General features: G+C 36.6%; 1 protein-coding gene across 14 annotated transcripts in view; it reads right to left on the bottom strand.

Annotated features, from left to right (window-relative positions):
• ADGRL2 (adhesion G protein-coupled receptor L2) overlaps window positions 1-20,841 on the bottom strand; it is a 155,794-nt gene that overhangs the window by 38,317 nt on the left and 96,636 nt on the right. For all 14 annotated transcript variants that reach the window (XM_052667095.1, XM_052667096.1, XM_052667097.1 and 11 more), the window contains 2 exons: window positions 14,660-14,769; window positions 8,281-9,081 (listed from right to left, as the gene is read on the bottom strand). In XM_052667095.1, the coding sequence (XP_052523055.1) occupies window positions 8,281-9,081; window positions 14,660-14,769 (911 nt within the window). The remainder of the gene's footprint in view (window positions 1-8,280; window positions 9,082-14,659; window positions 14,770-20,841) is intronic.

Genomic DNA, 20,841 nt, shown 5'->3' with positions numbered 1-20,841 from the left:
ACTTTCTTCCGTAAAAAAAATTGGTAGTTACATTTCTAAAGGCGGAAAGGCAGTCCTAGGGAGTTATCAGTACAAAACAAACATGCTCAAAGCAAATAAAGATTACTTAGCTGCTTCCACAGAAGAAAGAACTCGACAGATAGAGCCATACACAGTACAGTTCAGCTTTAAAAACAAAGGTAGTGGGCTGTAACTAACAGGCACATTTTAAAAACAGATCCAAAAACTTCAAGTCACCCACTACACACCTTCCAGGGAAATAATTCCGATTACATCTTCCTACCCGGCAGTCATTCTGCGTGAAAGAGCTGCAGCATGCCTGATTAGCTTCAAGCAGAACGAACGCATAGCACGGACGTGGTGTTCTGGTGTTTGAACATTGCGAGCTCTAACATCCTTTGTTGATAAAGCAGGTATGAAGCCATGTCTCATGCAAAGCCAGGTGGCAAGCACCTCGTGCAGTCTTTCATGCCACTTGCGGATAGGTTTGGGCCAAATCATTTCTGACCGAAACATAGAACTGCTCACTCCCTGGTACTACTGGGGCAGGGAGGCGCAGTGGGCCTGGCTCATTTTGTGAGGCTTTGCAGAGATAGCACTCCTTAATGCTTGTGAAGATAACAGTCCGTAATTTCTGTTCACTACCTTGAAATGTATATGGAGCAACAGCTGAAAAAATGCAAGTAATGTAACTGAAACAGTCACCATTAATTATTTCCAAATCTTCATTAGTGTTCATAGTGCTTTACAGGCAACCACAAATCCTTGTTCTGAGATTAAATATGCTCAAATCAACTATTTTTTATATCCTAACGAATACAGAAATAAATGAAACTAATTTTAGGATTAACTTAACTGAAGAAGGTGACTTTTTTGTTGTAGCTGGGTTCTGCTGCAGCTAGATCCCTGACCTCTGAGGCATGGACAATTATGTTTTTTATCATGTTCTCTAAGTAAGTTCACTAGCAAAATCAAAAGAAGTTCTGCTAAGCTTTCTGTCACCAAATTTATTTTTTTTTTTAAGTTTGCATATGGGATAAGATTAACTTTCACTTGTTTGGAAGATATTTAAACCATACTTCATTTATAATATTTCAGGAGACTCAACTATCATAGAATCAAAGAATGCCTTGAGTTGGAAAGAATCTTTTAATTTTTATATGAATTTAGAGTATAGATTTTGAACACTGACATCTATTTTTAGAGACCGTATAAAGAGAAATGTTTTTTATCTCTTTCTTACTCACAAATGACAAACTTCTTCAGCGGCTGTCTTCTCTTCAGCCCAATTCTCAGCTGTCTGATGACAGTCTGTGTAATTGTGCTGTATTTGTGGCCTAGCCAGCTACTATGAAACCTACTGAAATCTCTGAATCTGTTCTGCAAATGTTTGCCTGACATCTTGTGAAACTGCTGTAATTTTATTTTGATTACAATGCATCCAGCCTTTCCCAATTAACATTTGTCAAAAGCATTTGCAATCACTTGCAGCAGTGTCAGGCAATGCCTCTGAATCAGGTCCTAAGGAATGGGAAGCTGCAGGGGACACAGGATGCTGCAAGGGACAACCCATTATTTCTATCCAGTCCCCAACACATTGTGCTAATAGGTACGTATTTAATCACTTAAATGTGTATTAGCATTATTGCAATTACTGCTCAAACCTGTAATGTTTAGGATACCTTTGTCTCAGGAGCAAAACACCACAGTAAGAATCAAAGCTATTCTCTAGAGTTAAGTAGTGAGGCAACAATTTTCAGAACATACTTTGTGCTGTACCATCAGCTATAATATTCTGCTGTCTTTATGCAACTTAATGCTACACACTGAAATAAATTCCCAAGCATCTCTTTGTAATCTCTTTTTTAGGAAAAAAGACTCCAACTGTCTCTCTCTCTCTCTCTCTCTCTCTCTCTCACACACAAAAAAGAAAAAGAGACAATATCTAAGATATTTTCTCTTTATTTAAATAAGAAAATTAAGAAGTCGGAATATTAAAGAATGTACCAAGAAATTTCAGGACAGTGTGAAAGCTCAGGAAGAAGAAGGCTGAAAAAATAGGAACACATCATTAGGAATATATCCAGATTTCAGAAGGTGGATCATTTTGTTTTTAATGACCTGTTGGGGAATTTAACCTGAAAGGTCATTGTTCTGAGCTGCAAGAAGACACATGATGGCTTCCACTATCTGATGTGTCCCATGCTTGAAGCCCAGGGTGATGGTACCCACAGGCTCCCAGGCACCTGCAGAGCACTTACATATACAAGATAATGATACTGATGATTTACAAGCTGCAAGTAAAAGGAAAAACAAACTTCTTGTATGGGTCACTGACCTATCATTCTGAGCAGCTGGGGAAAGTCTGCAGAAGGCTAAAGATTTTTTATAAAATGCCACGTGACTTCTTGACCATAATTGCTGGAACAAGTTGTGCAGGGCCTGTGAATGCCCTGCCCTATGAGGTGTTCAAGGCTAGTTTGGAGGAGGGGGCCCTGGGCAATCTGATCTAGACTTGATCTGGCGGCTGGCAGCCTGTAGAGGAGGGCTTGAAACTTGATGAACCTTGAGGTCCCTTCCAACCTAAGCCAGTCTATGATTCTATGATTGATGTGCCAGGGTGAAACAAACCTTTTTCTCCTTTTTTTTTTTTTTTTAATATAGTCAGGTCACATTATCAGTTGAAGACAGTCTTTGTACGATAAAAAAAAAAATAACATCAGTGGGAAGTAAATTCAGAGACTTTTTGAGAGTAATTAACTTACATTTGTTTCATGCAGTTCCTAACAGTTGATTTAAACAGCTATATATGTACTGTGTTTCTAAAAATTAAGACATCACTGGAGTAAAACTTAACACCTGCTTAACAGTGTGATGTCTATAAAAAAAAACATAACACAATTGCTTAGGACAGCGGGGGAATAGTAACTTTGTTTCCCCAACTGACAGTGAGGAATAGATTTAGAGATATTTTTTCTTCAATTTTGTATTATTTGCTAACAGGTTTCTACTGTAAGTAGATATTAACTACATTAAAACAAACAAACCAAAACCTCAAAACATAACCATACCCATACGTTCAAAATTGATCTGGGCTGCCCAGATGATTAATCATTTCTGAAAACACTAATAGTTCCATTTTCATCTCTGCGACTTAAATCATTTTCTAGATTGGCTGCATGGATTTTTCATTTAAACATATGTTTTTACAGGCCAGAAATTTCAATATATTTGAACATTCAAAAACCTAATTCCACACCTTAATTTTCAAAAGGCATCATACACTGGGCTGCTGTGTAAAGCAACAAGGATCAGACATTTGGGCAAACCCAGATTTTCCTGCTTTCTGCTTATTACCATGATGTGCCTGTTTTTACACTTCAGTGAATACCAGAGAAGTCACTAAGACTTACTTAATTACCTATATGCTCCAGCTATTATGCTGGCCAGTACTCTACAGATGCTGCAAAATCCCATTTAGTTGAAAGTGAAATGTTTACATGGCCATTTATAAATGTACACCCTGAAAATTATAATAAATACACAACAAAATTAACAAAATGCCTACGATTGAGGAATGTGTTATCTGGTCCCCATTAGGTTATCTGTATTTGTACAGCCTCTCTTTAATCAATCTGTAGCGTAACAGATTCACTAAAATAGCAAAGATCTAATTTACTTAATAATTTGCTGCATGACTTCGTCATAGATTCTTGGTGCTATAAAGATTTATTTGCACTTGCTTACTGTCACTTCAAGCCCTCGGTGATAGCAGCTGACAAGTTTCTGTTCTATCAACACTCACAACATCCTTATTTTCCTGCAGTGATCCAATAAAACTTAATGATGGGTATCATGGTACAAAAGGGGAGACAACCCCAGTTTGAACAGTTTGCACAGTCTGCGCAAATTGGGATGAGTGTAGATGAAATCTCTCCCTAACGCACTGAAACAGAACAAAAGGATTTATCTTTTTGTTCCCAAGGAAACCTTACAATGTAATACTCATTCACTTTTTAAGGGGAAAATTCCCTTCAATCTTCTTAATCTTTTAACTTAAAATTCCTTTTAAAAATCCTATTCCAGCTAGGATTTTTTTGATTTTTGGATGTCTCCTTTAGAAATCACATATGGGAACACAGACACTAAATTTACCAGAAATATAAAAATATGTTCTTTTTTTTGTAGTTGCTTCTCTGCAGGTCCTGATATACTTCTGAATTATTTCTGAGTTAAGGTTTTGACTTTTAAATACAATTTTTACACTTAACCTTAGAAAATATGCTCTTGTGCAGTATCTGAGTGGTACTTGTCAGCTGTAGCTCCAAAAGCCATTTCTACATCTATGTATTACAATTCCCACGAGGAGAGAGAAAAAAAAAAAAAAAAACATACAGAGACTGAGGTTAAGGGGAGAGTTCTAAAGGCAGCAGACCCAGTTTCCAGGGTAAGATGGTAGCTTGGCTGCAGCAGCAGTGGTTTTAGAAATCAGAAGTCTTCCTGAGGATTACGAAAATAAGGATATGAGGAGCATGTAACACACACAGTTACAGGAGGACAAAAATGCTACAGGTCTGCAGCGAAGTTCAAGTCATCATTAGGTCAATTATATAGGTATTTCTGTGATTTCAATAGGCAGATTTAAAAATTAAAGAAACAATAGAAAGAAAAAAGGCAGGTTTCGAGTCACAAGTGAGTCTCACAATTTTTGGCCCTGGGAGCAAACTCAAATCTTGCAGTTCAGAATGTGACTCAAAAGTGATAAATTTGTCTTTTATGAAGGAAGAAGATTGTTGTTTTTGAAGCACTTGATAGTAGGAAGTTCAGGTGCAGACCAGAATTGATAGCCAAGACACAGAAAAAACGAATCAGTGTCTGTATCATTATTGCTCCCACAGCAACAGAAGGAACACAGATTGCTGACTTTTCTACAATGGCCCCAAGTTAACCACTCAAACAGAAAAGACCATGACTTCCAATTTTGAGCCACTGACCTTGTGACACCATTAAGAACTTGGTATTAAAGTACCATTGCAAAAAACACAAAAAGAAGGTTCTCCTACTAGGAGACTTAAAGAATCTTATCCTAACACCTATGTCTTTGAGTGGATGATTAAGAAATCTAAGTCAACCAAAACACACATGCACACAAAAGAAACACAAAAATGCCCTTTACACATCCTTTGTCAAATGTACTGAAAATCTGATCTAAGGCCGCACCTCAAACACTTTGTTCAGTTTTGGGCCCTTCACTATCAGAAATACACTGAGTCACTGAAGCATGTCTGAAGAAGAGAAACAAAGCTGTTGAGGGGTCTAGAGAACAAGTCTTATGAGGAGCAGCGGAGGGAACTGTGCTTGTTTAGTCTGAAGAAGAGGAGACTCAAGGGAGACCTTATTGCTCTATACATCTGCTTGAAAGAAGGTTATAATGAGGTAGGGGTTAGTCTCTTCTCCCAGGTAACTAGCAATAGGATACAAGTAATGGCCTCAAGCTGCATGAAGGGAGGTTCAGGTCAGATAAGAGGAAAAGCTTCTTCTCAGAAATAGTGGTCACACATTGGCACAGGCTGCCCAGGAAGGCGGCAAATTCACTACCCCTGGAAGTGTTTAAGAAACGTGTAGGAGTGGTTTCTTAAGGACTTGGTTAGTGGGTATAGTGAGGATGGATTGATGGCTGGACTTCAAGATCAATCTTAGAGATTTTTTCCAACCTTAATGATTCCATGATCATGATATTACACATATAGATTTTTAAGTTCCATAACAATAGAAGAACTGATCTCTAATTTATATAGATATTATGCTGAAAGAAAGAGGAACTGAGAATATAATACAAGTAAAATAGAGTTATAAACTGTATGGAATATCTTCATTTTATAGCAGTACATCTCAAGGACAAGCAAGATAATTTTTCCTTTAATTTAGTAGTCTTTAACTAAAGGCAATTGGCTTAGGCAAAAGAGCAAATGAACTGAAACATTTTTAGAACTGCCACATTCAGATCCATATAGAAATAAAATATTGTTTATTGGCTTTATATAGGAGGAAAAAATCTTTTGTGAATATATGTATTACATATTCAAATAGTTTCTATATTTTAAAAGGTCACAATCAAAAATGTATTTACTGATGTCTTAATGCACTTAAAACAAAATCTCACAGTTCACTCACAAAAAATACTCCTCTTTTATCTTCATGGATGAATGGGTAAAAAGCTTAAAAGAGAGACAAGCACCCCGCAGCGTGCCCCGGGCCCCTTCTCATCTAGGTCTGGTTGCAATAATGTGTTTCTCCCTCTGCCTTGCATGCCAGCCTCTTCTCATGAAACCCCAGGACATGAGGGGGTGCTAGTGGATGCACAAGTGTCTTTTTGATATTAGACGGGATGCGGCTGAGATGCGTACTTTATCCTATGTTAGAGACTCACAATAAAAACATCATGAAATGTTTCATTGGACACATTGGGTGTTTACTAACACAAAGAAAGGACCATACAAAGCCTTTTTCTCTCTCCCTGTTCATCCTTAACACTTCTTCCCTTAATGCAATGATGTTAAGATTAGCTTCTATCACATTATTTACGGCAGAGCCTGCACCTCTCTTTTCTTCTCTTACTTGTAAAGCTTTTGAGAACTTAAACTACAACTTCATCTGAGTTAAACTGAATGAAAAGTGACATGCCTAAGAACATATGAAAATGAAAGCTTTTTAATGAGATAGGTGGGTATGTCTCTGTTAAGAGCAGCCACCAACTTCTGTAATGAAACGGGGTGCAGGGCCTTCTGAACAGCTCCCTGTGCTGGAGCTTAGAGCTAGACACGGGAACTGGCCTGAGCCTAGTATCATACATGGGGAGGTGTGGGGGGACAGACTGGGAATGCCCTCATGTGGCTCTGGAGATTACTAATGCTTTAGTTCTAAACTGCCTTGTTCTGCTGCTTCTTAAGTATTTTTACATATAGAAAAATTTAAATGTATGTTGATACAGAATCATAACATGGTTTGAGTTGGAAGTAACCTCAAAGACCGGTTCCAACCCCCTTGCCACAGGCAGTGAAACCTCCCACTAGACTGGACTGCACAGAACCCCATCAAGCACGGCACTGAATACCTCCAGTGATGGGGCATCCACAGCTTCTCCTGGCAACCTGTTCTACTGCCTCAACATGAGTAATTTCTTCCAAATATCGAATCTCCTCTCTTTTAGTTCAAAGCGATTTCCCTTTGTCTTCTTGCTACACTCTCGATAAAGACTCAATCTCCAGCTTTCTAGTAAGCCTCTTTTAGTACTGAAAAGCCACAAGAAGGTCTCCTCGGAGGCTTCTTCTCTCCAGGCTGAACAATCCTGGCTCTCTCAACCAACCTCTGTGAGAGAGGTGCTCCACTACATGGTTTATTCTGCTATGCATTCATTAACTGAGCTGAAACAGAACAGTTACTTTCCATGAGAAGAAGTCACTATTACTACTTTTTTAAAGTTTAAAAATTTACTGCTGAACATGCTTATCAACACCTTGTCCGTTGATACATACAACTTCTGCTGCTCCAGACCATTTGTTTTGATACTCTCTCCCATAAGTGTTTATTTGTGGCTATGCCTTTTTATGTCATTCTTAAAAATAGCTGAGACCTAAAGATCTCCATTTTTCTTCCCTCTTCTGGTCTAAATCCAATGGAGCTGAAGCTATAATGAACTTATTGAGAAATCAGCAAAAAAGATGTTGGATAATCTTGCCTAAACTAACATTGGTAACCATGCAAATAGGTCTCCAGAAAAGTATTTATGCTTGCTATTGCACATTAACCCCATATGTATCCTCTGGGACTTATCAATAAACATTGCTCTTCAGCTGCTGGCACCAAGAAGTTAAAAGGTCTGCATATGTGGTGTAATCAATTCAGAAGGCAGGTAACAGAACCAAAGGGAACAGGCTTTGAGCTCAGTGTGAATGAACTCAAACTTATTTTATCTATAGAAGGTCAAACTAATGGTATAAAGTAAGTAATTCTAAAACATAGAAAAGCTAAACAGTTTTACAAAACAAAACAAAACAAAACAAAAACACAAGCCAAATAAAATTAAATGAAATAATTCTCTCTCTTTACAAGTACTGTAAATTTTCTTTGCACCAATGTAACACTGCACTGCTCAGCTGTGCAGAGACCAATCCTCTTTGCATTTCTGCTAAAAGCTAAGTCTAAGACTAAAGAGATCTGAAATAGTTGTCCGAATAGATGCACAATGAGAATAAGAAAGTCAGAAAAATCAACTCTTACCTTGGGCAGGATCAGGTGGGCCAAATTCCAAAGAATATCGGAGAATGAAGTTGTTATTCCACACATAGAGCTGGTTGTCTCTGGGGTTGTAATCCACTGCAGCAATGTACTGGTACTGGTTAGGGAAAGGAATATCCACGTGCTCTCCTCTGCTCAACCTGGTGTTATAGATGTAATCGATGGAGTTCCTGCCCGTCTCACTCTCATTGTCCTGATACACGGACCGGACAACATACAAGACACCACATATCATAAATGCATTGGATGCTGCCCGTTTGTCGTATGTCGTCTCCCATGTTGCTTCAAAACGTAGGGTGTAGGGGTTCAGCTGGCTAATTACTATCATCCCATTGTTCTGCTCCGTAGCATAAATTACCCATAAGCCATTTTCATCAACTGCCAAGTCAATGTCAGTCTTTCCTCCCCATCGGTATGGGGAAGTATCATGGTAATTAGCATAATTGATTATGGCCTCTCCACTCTTAATTCTAGTCCTTAAGTCAAATTTTACTATGTTCCTAGTTCTTTCCTTGTTAAAAAATACAGCGCCATCATATACTACAAATCCAGTACCATCCACTCGATTTGGGAGTTTATACGTTGTCTGCTGGCGTCCATTTTGGAAGTCCTCCAAAGAAGCATATTCTATCAAAGTATCAGTGCGATACGGAGTCCATGGCATGAAGTATATTTTATCTGCAGCCTGAAGAGGATCTTTGCACCAAGCACCTGCTTTTTGTTCAGCTTCATATAAATACGGTGAGTCCACAATTGCTTTCAACGTTCCCGGGCAAACAAAAACTAACAGTCACAGAGAGAAGTAAGACAAGAATTATGTCAAATTAAAACTGTCTCATAATCCAAAAAAAGAAAAAAATAAAAGAAAAAAGAAAAAAGTAGGTAAATCATAATGACTGTGTCAGGAAGAAAAAAAATCAATTTAATTGGCACTAGATAATACCGTATGTTATAATTAATGCAATTATCACCCGTTATCATCCACTTTTCTTAAAGTTACCATGTTCTTGCTGTACCAGTTTGGAAAGTGGATGGGAACAGCTTTCACTAGTACAGATCAAGGCTCAATGGCATACACAGACAGCTGAAAATGTAGAGCTACTCTTGCATTTTCATCTTAGACTTTTAGTGAGTACACATTAACATTCCAGAGCTTTTAACTGGTGTGCAGTAGTGTGCTAGGTCATTTCAGTCCAAAAAAAAATCACATCGACTTGTTTAGAACTTTAAGAAGTGGTGAGGCTGAAAAAGGAGGTGCCTCGATTAAAAATAAAGGAACAAAACAAATCATCAGGTATATAGAGAAAGCAATTAGGAGCAGATAAAACAAAACACAACCAAAGCAATGAATGAAACAGACCAGGAAACCCTGTAACCATGGCATGCTATGGAGAGGGTTCTGGAAGCCAGGCAAGATGACACTTTATTAACAAGAATTTACCCAAGGGTGAGAGAAATAGAGGGAAAGAAAGACAAAGAGAAAGGGAGAGAAAAAAGCAAGGGAGTCTTCCCTCCAGCCCAAGTATTTCAGACACTATACCCCGCCACCTACTTTAAGCAGCCAAGTCACTTTATTGCAAACAGTCGACTTCTTTATGAGGTGTACTTATGAGATCCTGCTGATTATCATAATATAAGAGTGTTGTGGGGAGGGGAAGGGAAGAGGTTAACATCCATAAGGCACATAACAAGGAGCTGGGGTTTGGACTGTATACGTTATTTACCTTTTTGCTCCACTTCTATTTTAAGCATCGGAAGAAAAATAAAAAAGTGCAAGGAAAAAAGAAAGAAGATTAACATAAATTGACTATTAATCTAAAGATTAAATTAGTAACAGACGCTAAATATAGGGAGAATAAGAACTGCACTATATTGGATAAAGAGAAACAGACAACAGGAAAACCTAGCAGGAGAGAGATTCTATGGTTACATAAGTGAACATGGATCAATCATTTTTGTAGATTAAGGAGGCAATACAGATATGTTGGCATGTTGTTTCACTTAGTGAACCTGAATAAATAATGAATGACTTTACTAATGCATGCTAGATACACTTTTCTTCTCAAACTCAAAGCATAATGCTATCAAGTTGACTTTTAAGAGTGACACATTAATATATCATATATGTGCTAGTGCACATATACTTATTATATGAATTAGATAACTATAAATCCAAAACACAGTATATGAATTATATAGGTATGTATGCGTGCGTATTGAATTTCCCCCCATATTCCCTCAAATTTTACTTCTTGTAAAGAAAGCAGCTTGCATCCTTTAGCTCTCCTTAGCCCCATTTTATTTGTCTGTATGTAATCTTGAGAACTTTTGCCACTTCTTTATCTATAACTGCAAAATCACACTAGAAGGAATAAGCAAAAACATCTAGAAAAAGGAAGCAAAAGCACAGTAAGCAAGAAGAGAAGAAAAAAATTAACATTTAGCTCATTCAAATATTCTCCAGCATCATCGATTAAGCCAGAAACAGCAAGCTAGTATGCGAGGACAGTCATACTAAATGTTTGAAACAAATATCCATTCCACCACCACACATGGAAAATATAAATCAAACCCAATTAACAAAGTTACATTACTATAGCAATTTCTCCCCAAGGAAGTTTTATGGAACTTATTACAGGAAGCTGAAGTCCAGATAGTAAATAGCTTTCCAATAATTATTTGCAATAAAATCTATTTCACATACTCAGTAGCCTTTGAAATATGTTCTCCTAGTTTCATAAAATGACCTGAAAAATGACAGATGCACCAATCTGTGTAACAATAACTGCTGATACCAAGGAAGTGTATCAAAACTATTTGCACAGTTATTACATTTTCAGTATTATGGTATTAACCTGAAAAATGTATTTGTATGTTCCATATGAAGTTTTGGATTTTCAGTTTCATTTAACAAAATTAAATATGGTTATTTTGGGAGAATGACATTGACTGAGCCGGCCTAGTGTTCGTTTGGGGAACAATTCCAAAACTCTGTGAGGGGAGTGGGAGGAGGAACATTGTCAAACTGAGCAGTAGTTTTCCTAGCCTTTGTTCATTTGTGCATCTTTAGGTAACAACTGTTTTTCTACATTTTCTAATTCTTCAGTAAAGAGAAGATGCATTCTTAAGCAAGTTTCTGAGTTTCACATTCAGTGTTAATGACTTACAGATGATTCTATTTGTGAATTTTCATGTATGAGCTTATTCCTTGCCAAAGAGCAATACTGATACTGTACCTACTTAGAATTAGTAATAGGAGAGTGTGAAAAAGATAGGGATAACTAAAATCGTTACTGGCACATCTTCTCAGAGTGCATTGGTGTACAGCTGTACAGTTTTCAGGGACAGATGGGCTTACTGAAATAAATAAATGCTGCAAAGTCCAATCAATACAGACAGAGAGAGTATAAAGCACTTTAAAACATTTTCTATTGAATTCTTGAGTCCAAAAAAGGCGTAAAATAAAAATGCACAGATGTACAAAATGGTACTTTTGATGTACTTCTTAATGAAAGGGCAGACTTCTGTTACTCAGTCAGTGTCAATATACACTGCGAAGCAGAACTGAGAGAAATGTCAAGTATGATACTCTCAATTTCTTTGTAATTTAATCAATAGCACTCTTATTTTAAGACAAAGCAATGCCTATCAAATTTGTCTAGAATTTTAGTTTTGTTGGAGATCCAACTGAGTATTTCAATAGATTTTTTTTTCAGCTAAACAGGATTAGAAAAACACTACTGAACAGTTCTACATTACAAGATGCAAAAAAGTAAGCTTTTCATTAAGTACATTCTTATGAGGACAATGAATACTGAGCCCACAGAAAGCTCAGTCAATATGCATGGATAGCAAAGCAGCTATATATTTCTGAAGGCCAGAAAATAAGAGTTGCTCATAAACTGCATTTTGTACAAGGGTGACACCAACTCCAACATGTAAGAGCTCTCAACTTTTATCACAAAAGTAACAACTGCTAGTTGTAATCTCTCATGAGCTGAAAGTTGTCAACATAGCATATTTTGTGTATTAATTGAAGGTAAAATCAGATAAAGTAAAAATCAGAACTGAACTTTGGTTAGAAGCGTTGTGATGACTAAACACCTCTCTTCCTAGACCCACAAAAGCCTATCCCATCTTCTTTGCAAACCTAATGATTTCAGTCATTCCATATGTTTAGAAGGGCAGCCCTGGAACAAGTAAGGGAAAAAAAATTATCAGACTTGATAATGGATGTTGATCAAGACTTGCAAGAATATCAGGACAAGCTTTGTGGGACACGGAAAAAAGATGGTCAATAATCAAAACGGCAGCACTATGAGGCTTAAAATTAAACTTCAAAACTGATTCTAATAGCTGTCAACCTTTTTTGATGCTTGTAACAACACTTGACTCCTCTTACAATTCTGGAATTAAAGGTGTAGTGTCATCACTGTACATGGTGCAGTTAACAAACTCCAAATCTCGGACTTGGAAAGACAAGAAGTATCCAGAATCCTGAGTTATGATAGACATAGAATTACAGAATTCAAGGGGCAGGCCAATGCAATTGACAGTAAACAAAAATAAACATTTTAAAAGCAGAATAGCTACATGTTAGAGTACAGGGTAGGCCGCGCTATACTTCTGAAAACTGGAAAAGAAAAGATTCCTGTAGATAGCAATACCCAATTGGTAGAATATATCCACAGTTCTCTTCCTAAAACAGCATAAAAAATTGTTTGAACATTATTTGCATTATAGCTTTTCTCTATGAACTAGCCTACTGGAACTGGAAACGTGATCTCTTGTCATATGACTGACCCCATCATTTGGAAACAGTTGCACTGCCCTCTTTCTGAGAATTTGGAAATGAGAATAGAGCTAAAGTAAAAGTGATCTTTGTGGAACAAAATTTTGGTTAGACTGGGGTAAGACATCGCTCTTAAAAAGTGGCACAAGAAGAACAGGCATAACAAGCCAACAATACTACACACAGGAGGAATGATATTTGGGATCACTGTATGCAGTAGGCTTCCAATCCTACAAATGGTACAGAAAAAAAATCAGCAAGCATCCATTTCACAATGACACAGCAGAAATGAAGAGAAAACAGATGATCTGTGTTTGGCCTTTAACAACAGTGAATGATCAATGTGGTGAAGCAATACAGAACAGTATTTCAGTTTAAAACAACTTAATTTAAAAACTGAGCAGTAAACACTATGGACAGTTTTGACATAGCTTTGCTTATGCCAGAACTCATTTCCTTCCTTTTTGGATGTATACTGTCACCACAGTGTTTCTGCATCTCAGAGTTGGCCTGTTTCCTGTACCAACAGAAAATGTGACTTTGGTTAAGGATTACTGCAGATCAAGAGATTCACACTTAATAATAACTTAAGGGAATGATCAGTGCACTGCTCAAATTCCATTGCAAGCACAGCTATTTCTCTGTGGAGTTACAGGATGAGAGATTAGTCACTGCAAAGAATGATCTTACAAGAAAGCAAAACCAGTTAAAAGTGTTGAATCTGCAGAAATTTTATACACGTGAATACATGTCAATGAAAAAAAAAAACAAAAAATATTAATTATTACAAGAAAATAAGTAGCATGTCTAAAACTAGTGAATTCTGGCATTAGAAAGAATGTTGTACAAAACTGCTGAAATAGCTATTACTTTATTTTTTTATCTCAATGTTTTCAGTATTTACTTTTTTCTGTTAATGGTTCTGTTTTGACATCTGATTTGAAGACACAATTCACATTTTTTGCTTTATTATTATTATTAAAAGTGAACAACTCTTCTTGCTCCTTTTCCCACTGTTTTCAAGAAATGTGGTTTAGTTACTTAGTGATGAATTATTCACTATGAATCACAAATCATAGTGAGTTCACTTAATGAATGTGCCCCTAAAGCACAGTCTTCTTACAACACCTCCTGAGCAGGAGTGTTAGTGCTGGGTTTTGCTGTGCACCGAAATTCACCATGAGAGCCTTTCAAGTAGATCATGATTAAAACTGAAGTCAATTTCTTCTTTAGAAGTCTGTGAGCCAAGCCAATTTGTCAGCAACTTGTATTGGGCAAAAGTACAAATTTCTATCTGGCCTATTGAATAGCTAATTTGAGTTTGTTTTCTGGAAAAACAGTAGCCTTAAAAGCCAAACACTTAAGAACATAGACAGACACTTGGCCAGCATTGCACCATGGCTTCCTTCCACACTTCGTGAAGCTAATTGGAGGCCCTAGTCTGTAAGTGCTCTGCATGCATAATGGATCCGTGGGCCATAAACATATGCTTCATTTCCATGGAACAGCACTCCAGCTTTAATTGTGAGGGCCAGGGGAAGTGAATAAGAATAAAAAGATTATACTTACTGTAAGGAACGCATTCATATTGAACTTCTAGATACTTGTATGTTCCAGGACAAGGATCAGGAAACACATCTGACCCAGTAACTACTATACACTGTGTTCGGTTGTTGCACCTGTAATGGGAAAAGAAAGCAGGCTAATTAATTTAAGATTACATTTAATTTGCAAGTTCATGCTAAAGTGCTATGTACAGCACTAACTTTCTTCACACTTGGGCAGTTCAATCCATAAGACAACAAAGTTAATTAATACTAGATCAGTCAAAGTCCATAAACGAGGCTTCAAGACAATACTTCAGTTCAGGCTTAACACTCTTAAATTTGAGTATCATTGGTATCTCAAATATCACTCATTTCAAGTAGCCAGCATAGCTGCCCCAAACATATACTGACTTGACACTACTACTCAGTAAAGTCAAAGCAAAATACTAAGTTGATATACAACTTAAAAAAAAAAAAAAAAAAAAAAAAGAAGTGTAAATGTGAGTAAAGTACATTCACACAAAGGACCAATTCCTTTAATCTCTCCAGATACACATTTGAATGGCTTTATTTCTCAGAGAAATGTTTGTTGCGATTGAAGGTAACCATGATTTTGGTTGGAAGAGCTATTGCAGACAAAGAACATCAGTATTTCAATTTTAATTATTTTAACAGCAATTGGTGTTCTTTATGCTTCCCCTGTTAAGTTACAGGAAGAAGTAAAGAATGACCGTCTGAGGAAATTAGAAAAAAATTTAAGAAGAACTGCAAGAAAATTAATTACAAAGTATTGTAGAGGAGACAAAATACTGAAATATAAATGATTTGTTGAACAATAGAAGCCAACGCATTTTGATGCAAAGAACAAATTCATTGCAGTGCCTCCAGCCATAATAATTTTATGAGTTTAATGGTTTTTAAAGTGTTTTTTTTTTGTGTGTTTGTGTGTCTTTTTTTTTTTTTTTTTAATAATTATCTGTGACTTCCAGGCCAAATATAAGATTAGAATTTTAAATGAAAAAATCTATCACCTAACTCTGAAGAGATGGTCAGAAAGAAATATAGAAAAAAACAGAAGTATTACAATGGAAAAGAGAAGATCAGGGAGTTTGGTGACTAAAAGAAAAGGGAGTTTGGCTGATCTTCTCAGGGGTTACTTTTGTTTGTCAGCAAACTGAATAAGAGAGGTCTGAACTTAAGTAATAACCTAGCCTTTGACTCCAGCTGTACATCAGCTTCTCTATTGCCTACTACTTCCCACACTCACTGAATAACAAATCTCAAGCTAAAATAATCTATCTTTTACCAACAGCTTTCTCCAGCTGTATTTTGCCAACAGGTATAAGAGTGATTCTTGCTATCTCATGAGAAGTAGAACAAGCCTATTTGAAGAACTCAGATACAAACAATGTTCCTATTTACCTTCTAATCAAGCTAGCAGTGAACAGGTTCAAACAAACTGCGACTCCTGCAGAGTAAACTCAGAAGCAAAATCTTTTCTGACTTTATTAGATCATTTGTCTTTTTTTCTGTTCTTTTTTTTTTTATTAAAAAAAAAAAAAAACCGATTTATTTTGTCTTGTGATGCTCATAATTTCAAAACTGATTGCAAATAACCCACACAAGCCAAGATAGGCAGGCAGGTAGATGATCAGGAGCTCACTTTGTGGCCATCACTTGTCAGTCAGCCCAGTACTGTGCCACTCAGGCTGCCAACATCACTCACTGCAACAGCCCACACAGTGTACTAGGGTTTGGAGAAAGCAGAATGCACACTGGTTTTCAGAGCCATGTGGAAGTGATGCAGAGTCACTGCACTGCTCTCAGGTGCATGATGTAAGAGGAGGCTGCAGAACTAGGAGGAGGCAACATGATCCTAAACTTCACAGACCTCTTTGGTCTTACCACTCTACCAGGATTTTAAACCCCACAGCTGAAGTCAGACAAACCAGCACACAAAAAGTAATATTTTGTAATTAATTTCTTTAAATTAAAATGAAGCCATAAGCATTCCTACAAAAATACTCTCTGTAGTGCATCACTCAATGTAATGGCTTCCACAGCTTTGAGCTGTATGAAAATTTCATCTTACACTTGAAAGAGCAGCAATTAAGAAAGAAATATTGATTTATTACAAAATAAAATGGATACACATTGGGAGGAATGATGAAGATCAGTTTCAAACTTGTATCAAAAGGATGTATAATGATAATAAATCAGAAGTGCACTATTTTTGTCTTATTACAGTAAGAGCCAGTATCAAATTTCAGGCACTGAATTGCTGACTTTGTAAAAACTATGACTATTGACTATTTCTATAGGTAAGAATTTATGTATTCTGCATATGGTCACCTCCTGCTCACCTTTGGCCAAAATGAAGATCACAGTTCTGAAATGCAATGATCTATGCCTGCTGCTGAAGTACACAGTAGTACTGCTCAAAGCGTCCCCATTTAGAGCAAGAGCAATTATGTGTATAACTGAAAGAATAAAGATTTTACATCCAAATCACTGACCTGTATTTAGGAATAAACTACTGCTTGCATTTTTAAAAACTTTGTAATCTTTTGGCATAAGATCCTGATTTCCATATGCTTCTAACATTTCAAATTAAAGTATCTTGATTTATACATTCACATGTAAAAAAAAAATAAAAAATCAAAATCCACATTCAAGTAACTGTTTGTTACTCAGTTAAGTTGGTCATAAACAACAGCAATTAGAGCAGTTTTCAGTCCTAATTCAAGGGTTCTAGAGAAGAGATGAAGGATATTTGGGCTTTGAAGAGGTAGTTCTGAGACCAGCCATTCAGAGAATTTACAGTATTGTCATTTGTTCTCTGGATACAAAGTAGTCTTCCTTCTTCAAAATTGTTATTTCTTTCCCCCTATAAAACCTGGGACACTAACTTCAGTATTAGTTATTGACCTATGCTTCTGCTGCTGCCTGCAAAGACCATTCTACGAACTGCTAAAGGGCTCAGCTGACATTCTTTATGTCAGATATATTGGCCAAAGGATACTCTATATAAAACAGCATCTTATCTTATAGAGCTACAGAATATTAAGTTACCTTACTACCACTTTAGCAAAGGTTCACAATTTTGGGAAATCTATACATTTAGAAACACTATGTCCAACGAAGACCATACTACACTGCTACAATCTGTGCAACATAATCCCCCGGCAGATTTCTATTTCGTTTTGAACTTTATGAACGTGGCTACTTCATGGTATTCTCCAAAATAAGATCTAACAGAAATAAAATTCCCGGATATTTGAAAAACTGGCCCAGACACCATCAGAAAACAAAAACAAAAAGAAACAAACAAAAGAACAAAAAGACTTGCCAACTAACTTGAAGTCCTTCATGCATTTTAACCAGCGTTATTTTTACTACACAACATTCTGTTCATTCAGTTCATCTAACCAAACTGTTTTACAACTGTTCCTACTGGTACAAACTAGCATTTGTTGTTGCTGGGAATTTAAGAAGTCAAATCACAAACATTTTAATGTTTAAGTGTTTGCAACCTAGTGTTTAAGTGTTCTTTGGTTTTAAGTATCATTTAAGTGTTCTGTAATCTAGTTAACTGCATACTTTCTTGGCATATTTTAAACTATGCAAATTCACAGATTTTTATGTACAATCTTAAAGTTCATATGATCTGACACTGAAATATCTCCACACTTGAGACATTCAAGATATTCACAAAGATTTATGACACCGTGACTTTGTCATTTACGAGGAAATAAAGCAGATCTGCAAAAAACAGCTGATGTAGAAAAAGTAATGCACGGATTAAGTATGAAACTCGACTTAGGGAAAGACAAACAGTAGCGCTGAAAGAATGATGATTCAAGTTCCTGTGCTAACACAGCATGAGTTTTGCGAAGGAGAATGTAGGAAACATCACTGTTCGTGTGAATGCAAGGAGTAACTGAGTACTCTTAACAGTCATTTCTTCGGTATTTTAGTATGAACGAAGAAAGGTTACATTTTCATAATGCAGATGCATCGCTTAAAGTAATCTAAAAATCAAATGGAGTGTTTAATTAACAGTTACAGTACAGTGTCTGAACTCCTTTCACCTCAGGATGAAAGACTGCAAACGAGGAATGGCCCTTTCACACTTCAGATGACTACATAAAAAAAAGAAGTAAACTAGTTTCAGCAGCGCTGTTAGCCTGCATCTTCCCCTCACTGTGTAGCCAAGCCCCTTCTTGCTGAGCTCTAAGGACAGCTGTACTTCCCACAATAATTTGTTTGCATTTCAACTCTAATGTTGATTTGTACAATTCCCAACAAATTGCTTTTGCTCTTTTTTTATTATCTTATGGCCGTTATTGTGCTTTATCATTTGTAATGTATGGAGATGAGATTCTATGTGCAATCTATTGTGTGAGGTGTTTTAATCAATAATCTTGTTCTGCTGATTAAGCAGGGGCTTCTGTTTTGGCAAGATAACATTAGTTTCCCCTGTCATGCTCCAAAAGCTATTGGGAATCTTCAGCAGATCATTAGATATGCTACAATAAAGCTTTGGTACATTCTCTTTTCTTTCTTAAATTACTTCTTCACTGTCCTATCATTCTCCGTCACCGCTGGCACTGCATTATTATTATAGCTCCCCTGAAACTTGCACTAGAGCTATGTCTCCAGGCCACAGGATGCCATTTTCAATTGAAGCTTCTGCTTGAAAATATAAATTAAGAAAATTTCATTATCTCCTGCCAAGGGCCATTATTCACCACTGTTCTAAGGAAGATTAAAAATGCAAAGTCTATGGACTTGAACAAATACTCCAGCATTAAAATGAAAAGCCCAGTGCATCGTGACTGGACCAGAAAGCGAAATACTAGAATCCAAGAAGCACATTTTTGAGATTTCAGCATGAGATGGGCCAAAGAGAGGCATGAGATCGTCTTCATGGGTAGGTTCCACATGCCACATAAGATACATACAGTTCCTCTCTAAGCGGTTCTTGCAGTTTCACAAGACTTGTACAAAATAATGTTCACATCACAATTTACCCTTCAAATGCTTCTGTTTTATATACATAACTTTGGCAAAGATAGCAACATAGAAGAAAAATCACTGCTAGTTTGAATAGAGTACAGGTTAATGTCTAACATCCACAGACAGACTGTCCAGTTGCAGCTTTCTGTGAATGCAGTGTTTCTTTAGGCAAGGTAAAAATGGCAAATACAGGAAAGTCGTGCATACTTCACTTTAAAAAGCTAAAAAAATAGTCTAGAGCCCTATTTTAATAGATAAAATTAATTTTTTACAAAATTCTTAATATATTAGAACATCCACTTGGGTATGTTTTGGAATGTTTAAGTCAGATCTGAAGGTATTTCTCTTTCAGCATATTGATTAAATACTTAAAAGCTAGCACAACGGCATGTTCTTGCGTATTGCCTGCAGCAACCTGCTCAGACACCACTTGCAGCACATAAACTCTGAGTTACAGCATCACGTACTCCATATGGTCTTCTTGTTCCTTATTCACCCTGTGTGAGTTGTAGTCTGAGTAAAAAGAGATAGGAATGTGGGATGAATTTGTTTCGTGTATTGACTTTTAATGACAGCATATTTTAAATAGAAAAATTTCTGAACCTCTTTACCCAGAATAAATGTCCATCTTTACATATGTATTCCTAACAGTCTACAACTGCTGTGTGAGATGTGTTTCTGCTTGCGTATGCATATTCACTAGACCTCAACTTCTGTTATTAAACTCTAAGTTACATATGTATGAAGATGTCAAATATTACTTAAATGTAATGTTTTATTAATTTTATCTTAGAAAGCTTGTACAAAACCTACATATCAAATAGCCAGAGAACAGTGATTTTATGTTAGGAATGTTACACATACATGCTTGCACACATACATGCAACAGTAGATGAAACTACTTAAAACAACGCATTTAAATTCTGAGCTTAAAATTCATCTCACAAGAAATACATTACTACAAACCAGAAATGAAAGCTAATTATTTAGCAACTAGACCTAACCAAAGCCTGAAAAAAAAAAAAAAAAAAAAGAGCTGCTAACCAGCTCCCATAGCTCCAAAGCAACTTCTGCAGCATAAGTGCAACCCTACACAGTCAGGAAGAGTAAACACAAGCCTTTGTAGGGAGCCAAGACGAATGTGATGGATATGAACTTGCAGCTGGCTTTGAGACAAACAAACAA

Source organism: Tympanuchus pallidicinctus, unplaced genomic scaffold (genome assembly GCF_026119805.1).
Source record: "Tympanuchus pallidicinctus isolate F22 unplaced genomic scaffold, pur_lepc_1.0 scaffold7, whole genome shotgun sequence".
Taxonomy (NCBI): domain Eukaryota; kingdom Metazoa; phylum Chordata; class Aves; order Galliformes; family Phasianidae; genus Tympanuchus; species Tympanuchus pallidicinctus.
This window is presented reverse-complemented; position numbering and strand designations above follow the sequence as displayed.